Source organism: Schistocerca cancellata, chromosome 5 (assembly GCF_023864275.1).
Source record: "Schistocerca cancellata isolate TAMUIC-IGC-003103 chromosome 5, iqSchCanc2.1, whole genome shotgun sequence".
NCBI classification, from domain to species: Eukaryota; Metazoa; Arthropoda; class Insecta; order Orthoptera; family Acrididae; genus Schistocerca; species Schistocerca cancellata.
In genome coordinates this window covers 311,132,285-311,149,240 of record NC_064630.1, presented here as the reverse complement: position 1 = coordinate 311,149,240, position 16,956 = coordinate 311,132,285, and the positions used below count along the sequence as shown (strand labels likewise).

At 41.7% G+C, this 16,956-nt stretch overlaps 1 protein-coding gene across 1 annotated transcript in view; it reads left to right on the top strand.

Moving 5' to 3' along the window:
* LOC126188510 (locomotion-related protein Hikaru genki-like) overlaps positions 1-16,956 on the top strand; it is a 313,797-nt gene that overhangs the window by 19,154 nt on the left and 277,687 nt on the right. The window contains exon 3 of the mRNA XM_049930113.1: positions 9,571-9,662. Within this exon, the coding sequence (XP_049786070.1) occupies positions 9,571-9,662 (92 nt within the window). The remainder of the gene's footprint in view (positions 1-9,570; positions 9,663-16,956) is intronic.

Sequence of the window (16,956 nt, the reverse complement as noted above, 5' to 3'; positions counted from 1 at the left end):
CATTGCAGAAGTCGCTTGTGAAGCTATTTGTACTACTGCAAAAGCCCTCGCTAGTTCAAGACGTAAAGCGGTTAGTGAAGCGGTCATAACTTGAAAATGACCCTTTTTCCAGGTTCATATTAAGGCTACCATTTGAGCATGATGTTTAGTCTCAAGACACTTTCCTTGTTCGTCAATAGCAGCAATAAGTTTACAAACGCTATGCACTTCCACATACGTACCATTTCCCAGCTAAAGTGCAATAGGACACGGTATAAATTAATGGGAACAGATGCACAATAATAAAAAAACAAATGTAATAAAGTAATATACGAAATGAAACAAGGTATTCTGCGGGTTTCATTGTATCAGCAGAAGAGAATGTACCATCCATTTGGGTAACCTAAATAGCATGAATGCACGGAAAACCTTCCTTCTCGTAACCAAAACTCCGTACAAACAGGTCTCGGGAGACCCAACGGTAGTGACCACCCGCCGTGTCTTTCTCAGCCTACGGGCGTCACTGCATGCATGGAGGGGCACGAGGTCAGCACACCGCACTCCCGGCCGTTGTCAGGTTTCGTGGCCCGAACCGATACTCCACAATCAAGTAGCTCCCGAATTTGTCTCACAAGGACAGAGTGCATCCCGCTTGCCAACAGCGCTTTGCAGACCGGACGGTCACCCATGCAAGTGCTAGCCAAGCCCGACAGCGCTGAACTTCGGTAATCTGAAGAGAACCGGTGCTGCGATTGCGGCAAGGCAGTTGGCACTCATCGGAACGCAATCTAGAATATACCACATCTTCAATTTCATATACCTACTACAGACGGTATTATATTAAAAAAAAATGGTTCAAATGGCTCTGAGCACTACGAGACTTAACTTCTGAGGTCATCACTCCCCTGGAACTTAGAACTAATTAAACCTAACTAACCTAAGGACATCATATACATCCATGCCCGAGGCAGGATTCGAACCCGCGAACGTAGCGGTCGCGCGGTTCCAGACAGTAGCGCCTAGAACCGTCCGGCCACTCTGGACAGCACGGTATTATCCATTGTTGTTAATAGTTCCGGTATGGTTAGCACATTTTCACGTAACGCAAACTAATTCTGATTGAAAAGTTAAGAAAAAGCTGTAATTCAGCGGTTCTGCCTCCCCAGGCAATCACATCTAACGGCACTGTGAAAATTCGGTCGATTTACCAGTACTCATCACTCCATAAAGATCTAAGTGAGCTTTCATTTTCTCTCTACAAACGCAGATGAAATTCTTCCTCTCTTTATATCGAATTACTGGGTGGAATGTACAACACCCACAGTGCACTTAGCAATCGTAGGTAAAGCTGAGGTAGCGAATACCAGCTTGTTGTTGTTGAGACTGGTTTGATGCAGCTCTCCATGCTACTCTATCCTGTGCAAGCTTCTTTATCTCCCAGTACCTACTGAAACCTACATCCTTCTGAATCTGCTTGGTATATTCATCTCTTGGTCTCCCTCTACGATTTTTACCCTCCACGCTTCCCTCCAACACTAAACTGGTAATCCTTTGATGCCTCAGAACATCTCCTACCAACCGATCCCTTCTTCTAGTCAAGTTGTGCCACAAACTCCTCTTCTCCCCGATTCTATTCAACACCTCCTCATAAGTTATGTGATCTACCCATCTAATCTTCAGCATTCTTCTGTAGCACCACATTTCGAAAGCTTCTATTCTCTTCTCGTCCAAACTATTCATCGTCCATGTTTCACTTCCATACATGGCTACACTCCATAGAAATACTTTCAGAAACGACTTCCTGACAAATCTATACTCGCTGTTAACAAATTTCTCTTCTTCAGAAACGCTTTCCTTGCCATTCCCAGTTTACATTTTATATACCATCATCAGTTATTTTGCTCCCCAAATTGCAAAACTCCTTTACTACTTTAAGTGTCTCATTTCCTAATCTAATTCCCTCAGCATCACCCGTCTTAATTCGACTACATTCCATTATCCTCGTTTTGCTTTTCTTGATGTTCTTCTTATATCCTCCTTTCAAGACACTGTCCATTCCATTCAACTGTTCTTCCAAGTCCTTTGCTGTCTCTGACAGAATTACAATGTCATTGGCGAACCTCAAAGTTTTTATTTCTTGTCCATGGATTTTAATACCTACTCCGAATTTTTCTTTTGTTTTCTTTACTGCTTGCTCAATATACAGATTGAATAACATCGGGGAGAGGCTACAACCCTGTCTTACTCCCTTCCCAACCACTGCTTCCCTTTCATGTCCCTCGACCCTTATAACTGCCATCTGGTTTCTGTACAAATTGTAAATAGCCTTTCGCTCCCTGTATTTTACCCCTGCCACCTTTAGAATTTGAAAGAGAGTATTCCAGTCAACATTGTCAAAAGCTTTCTCTAAGTCTACAAATGCTAGAAATGTAGGTTTGCCTTTCCTTAATCTTTCTTCTAAGATAAGTCGTAAGGTCAGTATTGCCTCACGTGTTCCAGTATTTCTACGGAATCCAAACTGATCTTCCCCGAGGTCGGCTTCTACTAGTTTTTCCATTCGTCTGTAAAGAATACGTGTTAGTATTTTGCAGCTGTGGCTTATTAAACTGATTGTTCGGTAATTTTCACATCTGTTAACACCTGCTTTCTTTGGGATTTGAATTATTATATTCTTCTTGAAGTCTGAGGGTATTTCGCCTGTTTCATGCATCTTGCTCACCAGATGGTAGAGTTTTGTCAGGACTGGCTCTCCCAAGGCCGTCAGTAGTTCCAATGGAATGTTGTCTACTCCGGGGGCCTTGTTTCGACTCTGGTCTTTCAGTGCTCTGTCAAACTCTTCACGCAGTATCGTATCTCCCATTTCATCTCCAACTACATCCTCTTCCATTTCCATAATATTGTCCTCAAGTACATAACCCTTGTATAGACCCATTATATACTCCTTCCACCTTTCTGCTTTCCCTTCTTTGCTTAGAACTGGGTTTCCATCTGAGCTCTTGATGTTCATACAAGTGGTTCTCTTATCTCCAAAAGTCTCGTTAATTTTCCTGTAGGCAGTATCTATCTTACTCCTAGTGAGATAAGCCTCTACATCCTTACATTTGTCCTCTAGCCATCTCTCCTTAGCCATTTTGCACTTCCTGTCGATCTCATTTTTGAGACGTTTGTATGCCTTTTTGCCTGCCTCATTTACTGCATTTTTATATTTTCTCCTTTCATCAATTAAATTCAATATTTCTTCTTTTACCCAAGAATTTCTACTAGCCCTCGTCTTTTTACCTGCTTGGTCCTCTGCTGCCTTCACTACTTTATCCCTCAAAGCTACCCTTTCTTCTTCTACTGTATTTCTTTCCCCCATTCCTGTCAATTGTTCCCTTATGCTCTCCCTGAAACTCTGTACAACCTCTGGTTCTTTCAGTTTATCCAGGTCCCATCTCCTTAAATTCCCACCTTTTTGCAGTTTCTTCAGTTTTAATCTACAGGTCAAAACCAATAGATTGTAGTCAGAGTCCACATCTGCCCCTGGAAATGTCTTACAATTTATAACCTGGTTCCTAAATCTCTGTCTTACCATTATATAATCTATCTGATACCAGCTTATTTTTGCTAAAATACTCTATGTGGAAGAACTTTTCTGTTCGCTAATATGAAATAATATTATAAATTGAATACGCTTCAGAGTCTGTTGACATTATTTTCTGGGTATGGTACCGCAGCATATATAAAAAAACTGTAACTGGTGAAACCAACGTGTCGGTCACGGTTACAATGGCCATCTCCCGGGTCTACAGCTGTGTTGTTGCTGCCAACAGTCACATATGTGTTATACTATCATGACTGCGTACTGAGCGTGACATTACATTTTAATTAAAATATCTTGATATAACTGCTTTATTAGTGATGAAGGAGTGGGTTCAAAAATGGCTCAAATGGCTCTGAGCACTATGGGACTTAACATCTGTGGTCATCAGAACTTAGAACTTAGAACTTAGAACTACTTAAACCTAACTAACCTAAGGACATCACACACATCCATATTCGAGGCAGGATTCGAACCTGCTACCGTAGCGGTCACGCGGTTCCAGACTGAAGCGCCTAGAACCGCACGGCGGCACAGGCCGGCGAAGGAGTGGGTAAAGTATGGTAATATGTTACTGCGCTGGAGGGAGTGGGATCTGCTGTTGTCTACTTCTTCTTGCATTGTGTACTACGATTAGAAGTCATGGGTGAATGGACTGTGGACTCCTGATTTCTTCCTGCTGGACGCGGGCCGCACAGCAACAGTTACTCGCCGGTAGCGCTCGAGTCACGTGTTGTTTGTGCTGCCTGATGGGCTCTCATAACTGGCAGCCAGGATGCGACGGGCCGGAGTCCATCCTATATATTCAATTTATTGAGTTGTTTTACAATTTCGGTCGCTTCTCTGATCTAGCCTTTTATCAAACTCGAATACTTGACAAGTATGCAGGTTTCGGTATGTATTAATTCCTTGTCGCAGTCTTTTATAATTCAGGTCACTGCAGATTTGTTGCGTTGCGTAAGTCGAATGTAACGCTCGTGTTCTCGTATTCGCGTTATTACTGGCTGTCGGTCGCACCGATGTATACTTCTGCACACTCACATTCCGCCTCGTATACGCATGAAAGAATACTCATGCTCAAAAACATCCGATGAAGCAAATGTGATATTTAGATATAAACTATGCTAGGAAGAGTGGTATTCAATGTTTCCTGTAAATAACAGGATAATACAAAGCCCTTGGATCAACTGTGAATCTCTCTTCCTTGGGTGACGCTTAAACGTATAGATTTTTTCCAGTTTTAAAATGCTTTCCGTTTCCTGAACTGTGTAACACGAATTCACGTTTTGGGCAAGTATATGAACGTTAAATGATAGTAATTTCGAAACAAGTAAAAAAAGCTTGAAATATATGTCTGAATATCTCATTGCACCATCATGGCAAAAATTCATAATAAGGGAAAAAACATTCACGATATAGATGAAAATATCGAAAATGGTTTTCATAAAGTACAGTTTCTAAAGGTATCTGTCGTTCTAACATTCATTACGCGTCAGTGTGAGGTGAGTACAGAAGTACAAGGGTGGAAAGAAGTTAAGGGATCCTTCACTTCAAGAGCGGGCTCTCCAAGTGTGTAATGTTAGTAGCAGGACCCATTGCACAAAAAGAAAAAAATCCTCTCGGAATCGTTGCGTTATGGGACCACAAGACATTGAAGTAAGGGCGTTGCGAAAGATGAATTTACTGTGGGTTATCCCCCAACAAAATCTCATACACAACTGAGCAGTATAGTTCGGAGAGCCCTCGTCGATAGCACTCCTGACTGATCTACCAGTCACCCATATTACGGAGCAGACCGTAGAGTTTCCCACTTAAAAGTAATTCCCTGAAGTGGTAGCTTCCCGCTTCTAAAATAGTTGTTATGTTGGAAATCAGTGTGAAATTATGATTTTATTTTAGCGGTAAGGCTACCCCAGCAGCACATATGTTACTAAAATGATTTCGCACTATACGTAATTCGTCCAAACTGCAAAAGACATCGGCAGGTAAAGGGGACACAGCTGTCAGAAAGTCGAATTGCAACTTGTCAGAATATCCTAATTCTCCCCAGAGCATGTCTGTCGGCGTATAAAACCAGACGGAGACAGATAACAGAGCGTCCCTGCCCACCATCATAGTGGTGGCCAGTTACAACCAAGAGGTGGCATACAAGAACATACAACTAAGGAACCAAACAGAAAGAGAACTGGTTACCATAACATGACGTAATGGAGAAAAATTACATAAGCTTGCATCACATTGACAATTCCAATATCAATATAAAATTCAGAAAAACTGTACTGGAATAGACAAAATTTTCAGGTTGTAGTTTCCTAAGTCATATAACGACGAAGACAAGACAGGCCCAGAGCAAGAAATTTAATTGTTGTATTGTGGATAAATAAAAGCAAATAATACCAAAATAATGCTACAATTATTGTTAATCACCAGATGTCGCCACTTTTCTGCAGGAGTGCTTAAAAGAGCCGCTGTAATACAGCATGGGGCATGACCACACTGAAAGGCAATTTTTCTCTTTGTTCTGTATTATCTGAAAATGGTTATATAGTATTGGAAAGTATTGCAATCAAGAGTATTGAAACTTGCAACCAATCATTGAAATAATGACGATTAACTGAAATTACTACATTGAAACAAAAACTATTTTCCTGTGTCGAATTGAAGCTGGACAAACTCTTTCCGTGCTGAAACGTTATTTAAAATTTTTTACTTCACAATGTAATCACATTGCACGAGAAAGCGAATTAGATATGGACACTTAAGAGTGACTAGTAACGCTGATGACAGAGGTGATGTTCCACCATACGCATTAAACATGCTGTCGAAAGCGCTATGAAACCACATACCATGAAACGTCATGTAACGCTGGTCTGAGATACGCCCAAGATGTATGAGACATTACTAAGTAGTTGTTCTTACGGAAAATAAATCTTGAAAAGTGCAATTCTGAATGATTATATGAAGTAGTGGAGAGTACCACAAACGGAATTATTACCACTTGCACATCATAATTATGTGAATGACACCAGAGGAAATTATGATCAAAGATGGGTAAAGCAGAGGAACAGAAATTTACTCGTATGGAACACTGGAAAGGAAAGGATTCATCATTTACCATATTGGCAGGGCTGGTTTTCGTAACAGTAATGGAAAAAACGGAAATGAGCGTTTGGCCTCATTGGCCGGGAGGCCTCTTACGGGGCAGGTCCGGCCGCCTTGGTGCAGGTCTTCTTACAGTCGACGCCACATAGGGCGACCTGCGCCCTGGATGGGGGTGAAATGATAATGAACACAACACAACACCCAGTCCCTGAGCGGAGAAAATCCCCGACCCAGCCGAGAATCCAACCCGGGCCCCTTAAGACGGCAGTCCATCACACTGACCATTCAGCTATTGGGGCGGACACCGTAACACTAATAATAAAACGTTACAATATATAAAGGTTATTACCCTTGGTACATCAACTTACTTGTGTTGGTTTTCGAACCACTGGCTTTCATCTTCAGGCGTTACAGCATATAGTTCCATTCCATATTATTTATTTTACTAAAAGTATTACCGACATTATCGCTAGTTCGTTGCCAAGGGCTTCATTAGGCCCTGAATGATTGTCAGCTATATAGAAATGGTAAAATGTATAATTCACTTGTTCCTAAAATGAAGTTTTGATCCTGACAAATATATGCGACTTCTAATACAAGGGAAGTTAGGGTAAAAATAATTTTAGGGTTAAGTAGTCTATTAAAGCCCGTTTCAGGTGGCGGGAGAGTGGGAAAAAGGATTACAGGTCATTTCATTATACCCTTAGACAAGAAGGCAGCCTTTACTTTACCTATGGATTTCTCCTGTGCTTTAGCTGACAGTGAGACTTACGCTGCCCAGATGTCAAAAACGTGTAAAATATTTGACTTGCTTGCTTAACTGATTAGAGAGTAATTTATTGCCAGAGTGGATGACTCACCCATTTTTAAGGGATGAGCCTACCTCTATATTCCGAGCTCTTGCTTTAGCCATCTTCGTCTTTGGATATTTATGTTTGGAAATCTTTCAGAACAATAGGAATAACATTTAGTTTCGGTGACATTGTATCCGAGCAAATTAACGAGGCTGATATGGGAGTAATAGTGTGCGATTTTAACTGGGCATATATTTTCCCGTTTTTTATGTGATAGATGGTTTAACATCACTGATCAGTAATTAATTTAACAAGGGTACAAATAACCACCCTACTAAGTACCCTAAAGCCAAAGGAACACACACACACACACACACACACGCGCGCACACAGACACACTCAAACTCACAGGAAAAGAAAAAAAAGAATGAATGAAAGTAAAACGTAATAGCAATTTAGAGAGGTTACGTGGAAAAACAGAGCGAGAAATGAAACATGAGAAATCAGCCGTCTGAGCTTCCCAACTTCTATACAAGACATTCTGAAGTACAGTCATAAAAAAACTACTAAAAATATATTGTTCTACAATTAGTTCTAACAGTATATCATCATTTGGTAGCATACCACTTTAAAACAGCGTATGTGAACATATCCACAATTTTTAAATTTCTTAAATTATCGATTTACGGCACATTAAATCCAGTAGTACCAATTACCACACTTTCGCTGTAAGTGGTATCTAAGCCTTCAGAAAGCATTAATCACCACAAAGTCATTACTATGAGTGACTCGTCAAAGTACGAAATATCGACTACAGTATGTCTCTAGACGTATGAAACCATAAGGACACTTAGAGCTGTCCGTGCACGGCCACAACCATCGCGATATACTAATTACAGCCAATAGGTCACTCGTAAAAGTGAAAACTAAACAGAAGTTGCTACAATTACAATTACAATATCACAAAAACGGAAACCAACTTGATAATCCCAATATAAGTATAATGTTCGTAAAAACGTACACATTTTAAATTCTTCCCAACTTCTATACAAGACATTTTGAAGTACAGTCATAAAAAAACTACTAAAAATATATTGTTCTACAATTAGTTCTAACAGTATATCATCATTTGGTAGCATACCACTTTAAAACGGCGTATGTGAACATATCCACAATTTTTAAATTTCTTAAATTATCGATTTACGGCACATTAAATCCAGTAGTACCAATTACCACACTTTCGCTGTAAGTGGTATCTAAGCCTTCAGAAAGCATTAATCACCACAAAGTCATTACTATGAGTGACTCGTCAAAGTACGAAATATCGACTACAGTATGTCTCTAGACGTATGAAACCATAAGGACACTTAGAGCTGTCCGTGCACGGCCACAACCATCGCGATATACTAATTACAGCCAATAGGTCACTCGTAAAAGTGAAAACTAAACAGAAGTTGCTACAATTACAATTACAATATCACAAAAACGGAAACCAACTTGATAATCCCAATATAAGTATAATGTTCATAAAAACGTACACATTTTAAAATCTAACTTTTGCTAGATGATGAACAGCACAACAAACTTTGTGGTAGCTACGCATAAAACCGTCTCGGATCTATAGGCCTGCTTAGTGACGTGTCCTTACCTACTCAAGCAATCAAGGAAGCAATAGAAGGCTATGATTCAGAGAACGTGGCACAGATTGCTGTGCAAGGTAGCTGTGTAAAGTAACGTAGACGTTATCTGACTGGCATAAAAAATTAAGACACCAACTTTACCATCAATCCAGTCTAGAGGTTAATAAGCACAAGTGTCTGTGTTCCAAGAACTGAATTGAGTTGGTCTCTCAGCATAAATGCTTCTTTTTAATAAAAAAAAACTTTTTTTTAAGTTTAGTTGCATGAGTAGGAATAGAATGATAATGTGTTCATTAAAGTTTCATTAATTTTAACACTAATGATGTATCCGTATCCTGTAAACTAACTCGTTCCACATCATTCCGATAACAGAATCGTTTAAGTGATTTGTGGAACATTTATGTAGTTCACTAAGTCTTGTAGCAGGAGGTAGCTGAAAAGTAGACATTGTTTGTGTTTGTGTGTTGTGTTGCAGACAGCAGCCACTTCCAGCCGCTGTTCCGTAACTGTCACCTGGGCGCGACGCCTCCCAACTTGGTCGTCTTCTACCGCAACATCTCCATTATGGTGAGCAGCACACTGCTCTTCACGGCTGTGTCTTGTGAACATCCGCATGCTTTTAGAGGCGCTTGCTCCCGCCTTCTGTTGCTAAGTTTCTCCATGAAGCGAAATACTTAATTTTACTTGGAAATCTAGGTGAGAGACCGTTCATATTTCTCAAACCTCTGAACTGTGCAGAGCGAGGGTATATATACGGGGTGATTCATATTAACGTTTAAAAACCCCTGCAGTGACGTAGATGATGTTAAGACAGGTAATTTAAGATGCGACACATGTGGCCAAAAACGTTGTGAAATAACCCAAAAGTGGATGACAAATATTGAACATGTCACGTCACCAGATGACGTACGTGGGCCACGAGAAAGACAGGACGTAGCGAGTACGCCACAACACGTAACACTGCAAGTTTACGAATGCCACAAGCCGTCTCTGGCGGGAAGCGAGTAACTATTTCAGAAGAGTTTAACAACTCTGGCTCCGCGTTTAAATGCATGGTAGCTCTCGACAGCGCAGCTGAAGTTATGTCCTTTCGTGGGTACCATTTCAGTTACATATTATTTTTCCGTGTGCCCTGCACGAAACCGAGAGTTCCCGAAGTGTGGTAGAGAAGCCGACTAGTATGACGTCGCAAGTTCGATGCAGGGTCCGCATTTCTCGTGAGTCTCGATGATCTACCTTGTAGGACCTACAATGGTTGGTATTTCCGATAGCACCCTCGCCCGTAGGAGCAGTGATTCACATCACTTCGCTAGACTAATCTGTTTTTGTTCTTTCATTATCCGATAACAGAACTCGAGGAGTGGTAATACAAGACTGCGATTAATCAATTTAAATTTAGCTTAGCGGAGCGATGCTTAACACTACCCGCTACCAGAAAGGGTGGATAGACATGCCTAAAATTGGTGCAGGTGCGGCCAGGTACGTAAGCTGGAGACGTCACATGTTCAACATTTCTTACCCATTTTTGGAGGCCCCATGCCTCTTATACTAAATTACCTGCTTCGGCGTCATCCACGTCGCTTTTAAGGCTTATAAACGTTAATAGAATCACCTTGTTTGTCATCAATACTTTCTCCAACTTGCGATTGGTTGGTATTACGTACGAAGACCAAAGGAAAGTTCCTGTTAAGCCCAAACGTATGTGTCTCACCACCGTAATAACTTAAGTGAAGAGTTTGTTGTAAGAACTCAGATGCGTCTAACTGCTGTTGGTCGTCCTGTTCGTCCTATCTTCTACTGTTTTTATTACTAAGAAGCGCAGCATATCAGCAAGGCCAGGATTAGCAGAAAACGAGAAAAAACGTACAACCAACCTGTAAAGACAGTTGTCAGTCGCGGATAATATCTGCATGTCTCGGCGACCTCATATAAATAAAAAAAGACCTTCAAAGATATTTACTACTTGGCGAAAACAAAGAAAAGATTAAACGCATACATACTTAAAATAAGACCATTATTACATACGACTTATGAGACAATGTTCAAATTTCTGCAAGAACTGTAGCAGGTAACCACGAGGGAGCTACTCTTGGAGTAGGATGGGTATCGCGCGAGAAGTGTTGTGTACGTCTTTATACGGTAGTTAAATGCTGCAGCCAGCCAGTCGAACAGACTAGCATCCAACCAATTTTCCCCCTTCTAACAATTTCTTCCAACTCACAGGAATAAGTCGGAACCGGCGATTTAAGGCAGAATCATACAAATGTATTACATCGTAACGCACGTGTAATTTGCTACTGTGCTAACACCAGTGAATGTCACAGTAGGTGACCAACGTGATGCGATGGGCGGGGGCGTGGGGCAAGGTACAGTGTGTGTGTGTGTGTGTGTGTGTGTGTGTGTGTGTGTGTGTGTGTGTGTGTGTGTACGTATGTGTGCATGTACGTGTCTGTGTATGTATATTCGGCAGCCAGCAACCTCAGAAATCTACAGAGCAACAAAGACAATTTGATCTTCGTTCAGAAGTTGTGACCGGTACATACCGCCTTCTCTTTACAACTACTTGCAGCCTAAGCAATTTAGTTGCATGGCGACGTGTACACTTCCGTGTTTCAATGAGAAATAAATAACCAAAGCATTGTTCAAACATTAGCCTCCGCATAACGTACTTCCACGTTTTATTGTATCTGGGGTTTTTATTGTTTGGACTGTAAGAAAGACTGTAAGAAATTCTGTATTCTGTAACAAATTATTTCTCAGTGTAAGTCTTATCACAACTTTTTGAAAATACAAACTTGTGAATTTCATGCCTAGAGCGGTGGGGGTGGGGTGGGAGGCGTGGTGTGTTCGAAGGGGTTCGTTCCGACACATAAAATTATAGAAATTAAGAATTGTGTCAGTGTATATTGAAACAGCCATTGCGAGAAAACTTCTTCAAAACTTTTTCTGGTTATTTCCTTATGCCACAACCACATCTAGATAATACTCTATGTTCTCTCCTTACAGGATCTCCATATTAGTGACCACTAAGAGATTGTTTGGCTATAGATTGACAGATATGTGCCTAGTGTGTTTTTACTGTGTGTATAATCATGCTCGTTAAAACGAGTTTATAACGGTCTAACTGTCTGCCCGATGTATTTTTGTGGGATTCGCATACACCAGAATGTAGGTAATTGTTTTCTCCAGCATGACATGTTTATTTCACTGCGTCAATTCTCTAGCTTAAAGTGACCTTTAATTTAATTTTTATGTGAACACTTTCAGTGTACCATTTGTCATGCGGCGGTATGCCATGATAACTTAACTATGCGTCTTACTTAACCTACACTGCTGGCTATTAAAATTGCTACACCACGAGGATGACGTGCTACAGACGCGAAATTTAACCGACAGGTAGAAGATGCTGTGATATGCAGATAAGTTTTCAGAGCATTCACACAAGGTTGGCACCGGTGGCGACATCTACAACGTGCTGACATGAGGAAAGTTTCCAATCGATTTCTCATACGCAAATAGCAGTTGACCGACGTTGTCTGGTGAAACGTTGTTGTGATGTCTCGTGTAAGGAGGAGAAATGCGTACCATCAGGTTTCCGACTTTGATAAAGGTCGGATTGTAGCCTATCGCGATTGCGGTTTATCGTATAGCGACAATGCTACTCGCTTTGGTCGAGATCCAATGTCTGTTAGCAGAATATGGAATCGATGGATCCCAACGGCCTCGTATCACTAGCAGTCGAGATGACAGGCATCTTATCCGCATGGCTCTAACGGATCGTGCAGCCACGTCTCGATCCCTGAGTGAACAGATGTGGACGCTTGCAAGACAACCACCATCTGCGCGAACAGTTTCGACGACGTTTGCAGCAGCATGGACTATCAGCTCGGAGACCATGGCTGCGGTTACCCTTGACGCTGTATCACAGACAGGAGTGCCTGCGATGGTGTACTCAAAGACGAACCTGGGTGCACGAATGGCAAAAGGTCATTTTTTCGGATGTATCCAGGTTCTGTTTACAGCATCATGATGGTCGCATCCGTGTTGGCTACATCGCGGTGAACGCACATTGGAAGCGTGTAATCGTCATCGCCAAACTAGCGTATCACCCGGCGTGATGGTATGGGTGCCTTCGGTTACAGGTCTCGGTCACTTCTTGTTCGCATTGTGGTACGACCCGTGGCGCTACCCTTCATTCAATCCCTGCGAAACCCTACATTTCAGCAGGGTAATGCAAGACCGCATGCTGCAGGTCCTGTACGGGCCTTTCTGGATTCAGAAAATGTTCGACTGCTGCCCTGGCCAGCACATTCTCCAGATCTCTCACCAATTGAAAACGTCTGGTCAATGGTCGCCGAGCAACTGGCTCGTCACAATACGCCAGTCACTACTCTTGATGAACTGTGGTATCGTGTTGAAGCTGCATGGGCAGCTGTACCCGTACACGCAATCCAAGCTCTGTTTGACTCAATGCCCAGGCGTATCAAGGGCGTTATTACGGCCAGAGGTGGTTTTTCTGGGTACTGATTTCTCAGGATCTATGCACCTATATTGCGTGAAAATGTAATCACATGTCAGTTCTAGTATAATATATTTGTCTAATGAATACCCGTTTATCATCTGCATTTGTTCTTGGTGTAGCAATTTTAATGGCCAATAGTGTAATTTGTTTCTCCCATCAGATGAATTGTTTCTAGAACCTTTATCCAGTTTAGGTTTCATTCGTACATTTCTCTCATCAACGAATTGCTCTGATTTGACAAGTCTTTGTATTTTAAACTTCACGTATCTTTGTGAAGTTCTTAAATGATTCTTTAGTCACTGAAGAACGGTAACAGTGTCGCCCAAAAATATCGAAATATCGATTTCGTTTTTGATTAGCGATACTAGTTCACAAAAAATTAGTTTATAGAGGCACTGCAGCACTTTGCGACTCACTGCAGAATGTAACGTACCTTCTCGCTTCAGCATCTAACACCCATCTAAGGTTAAAATTCTCGTCGCTCACGAGTGAAAAATGAAGACAGAGTTCAATACTCGTCGCGGGCGGTATGCCGCACAGAATCTATCCCCAAAGCTTCTTATTGCCGAACTCAGCGACACTGCGATTACGACCACTACTGAGAAACGGAAGATCATTCCCAGGAAATGGGGCGTCTCGCTTATAATCCGTGTCTGACGTCACACTGCCCTGTTTATTACAACGAAAATTACTTTTATGACCGCCATTCAAATTCTGAAAATGAAGCAATGAAACTAGAAATGCATAATGGTAGCCCACTCATTTACGGTCCTTTGCCTCTTGAAAATTACATTATATGCCTGCTGGCTCACTTATTATTCACAAACATATATTGAAATTATCTTCTCATGATTGGGATTCACAGTCATATAATATTTCTTAAAAGACATCGTAGTCGCCGTTGACTGTATCAAATATTTATTATCGCTCTAATGTAATGTAATGTAATAATAAATATTTCATACAGTCAACGGCGACTATGATGTCTTTTAAGCAATATATTGAAATCTTTTAAAACATTGGTTTACACCAAAAAAAAGAAACATATTTATAAACATCCATAAAAATTAACTGGCTAGTTGATCCGAATCTTCTTTCCACGATCTGTCACCAAGTGCCTTAAAATTTACAATACCTACACAGCCTTCAGATGGTGAATACCTTTTTTAACAGCTGATTCAAATTTAACACTACTATTAAAAACACTGAATACTGTGAAATCATTAAGACGGCAGATAATGGATGTACCTACAGCGTTCTGACTTCATAATACTTGTTACTGTGGAGAAATGCGTAGTCTGGTATAATTTGTTGAACTGCAAAATTTTTTGTCGTTTGTAACGTTAAAACTCATTAGTCTATCGAAACATGGCGCTTGCAGCTTATAGCAAAGTTCGAGTCGTAGCACCTCAGGTTCTCACAGAGTTACTTTGCTCAGAAAATTAGACCAAATGCCAGTTATTAATATTGCTGTAAATAGCTATTTTTATGGCATATAAAAGTATTCTAAGTGACATATCGACGACCTGTGTTTGGTAGTTTTAGAAGTAATGTAGCGTTACAGAGCTGTAAGACACTAAATAATCAAGTTTTTCAATTGGATATTATTTATTTCACTAAGATTTCTCGCCATGTCGCCCCTTTCCTTCATTGCGTGCAGATGTGACGCAAGGTGGAATTCGCGTCTTCAATGTCTCTCGCATCTCGCTGCTTATCGGTTAACTAGAAGGGGTGTTTAAGCTCCGCCCCGTGGGTTATCACCACCCTTTCAAACAGGAGCTCTCGTGTCTTCGGCATACGTTCTCTGTGTAGACCTACTGCGTGTCTCAACTATACCAAACAACAAAATTAAAGCGTCACTTTTTAGAACGCGCCCGTAAATTGTCTCCCATTGTAACGCAGAAGTTTGAAATTTGCTTCAAGGGTGCCCGTAACCTTCCTCTACAACGGAGCAAAAGCGTGCTGCTCTGCGACGTCATCGTCAGGCTCGGCAACGCATCAAACAGAAAGGTGTTGATACATACGGAAAAATTCCCGAACTCAAAGGTTCATGTGAGGTGTAACATTGAGTAATGACATCATATTGGTGTCAGTTTTCACCAAAAATCTGCCCAACGCCACCGTGGACAAGTAACACTATGGGAAAGAGATCACACCCCACTCGTAACTGCAATTCAACCCTCCTTACGAAGCCTCTGCGATGAAAGAATAGTGATGTCCAGCGTGGAAATCATGCAGTTTCCTTATGGGTGGCCGAGGAAAACATTTCAGACACACCGCCGATCCGTACCGATGCGAAGAGGTCTGAGGGTGCGACGTAAAGGGCGTCAATGGAACTACCCCTTCCCTTGGAGCGTTGAATCCCACACATTTTGCCGACAAAAACGACACTTCGCCATGCTATGAGCAACATGACGTCACTGAAATGACTCCCTTGGTGGGTTTTGAGACTCCGAATGATTAAATTGTTTTCTAAGGACAACACACACAACTGCAGTGTAGCGTGACCTCAGGTTTTCCTCTGGTCTAAAGTTTTGGAACAACTAGGTACCGCTGGAAAGTAAACGACATTTGAATGTGATCCGAAGCAGCAAAATATGTTTATGCTCTTCCAGCGCTCCTGCTTCACGTGTTGCTATACCCTGATCAAAGAGTGTGTGATAATGACACATGCATGAATAAAGCGCCAAAGTGGTCCTCTAAGAGCGCTATTTCAGCAGACCCCCTGGTGCCTTTGTTGAGCACATTAAAAATGTTCCTCTACAGAGGCAGCCAGTCACATATTACTAGGCACTGCCGTGATAGGCATCATTTTCAGCAGCCTTTAGATTTCGCATACCGCCTGCAGGCGCTAGCTCAGCGGCATAGCTTACTCAACACGGGTGCGTCGTGATGGTTGCCTATCACGGTGGCGCCTACTAGTCAGTGACCGGCTGTCTCTGTGCAGGTGCAGCTCTATAGCATCCAGTGGAGGTGGGTGCGAGGCGGCAGCGAAGGTGTTTCCTAATTGGGGAGTCTTAGAGTGGCCCTTCATCGTTTTATTCACATATGAGACAATGTAGCACCCGCCTGTGATCACGCCACAGTTGGGTGTGAAACAGGAGGGCTGAAAAAGTATAAACGCTCTTTGCTGCTTCTGATCACATTCTAGTTTCGTCGAATGGTCTTGAACCGCCGCTTGTGGTTCCGTACATGAAATCGCTGTTGCGTTACATTCAGACGTGATTCTATCACTTCAAGCGAGATTGTCGGCCCACGATATCCTAAGCCAAGGGTTGAGTCGTTAGAGGAATTTCAGCCCTGTCCAAGAATGTCAACAACGTCGTCCTGTTTTCATCG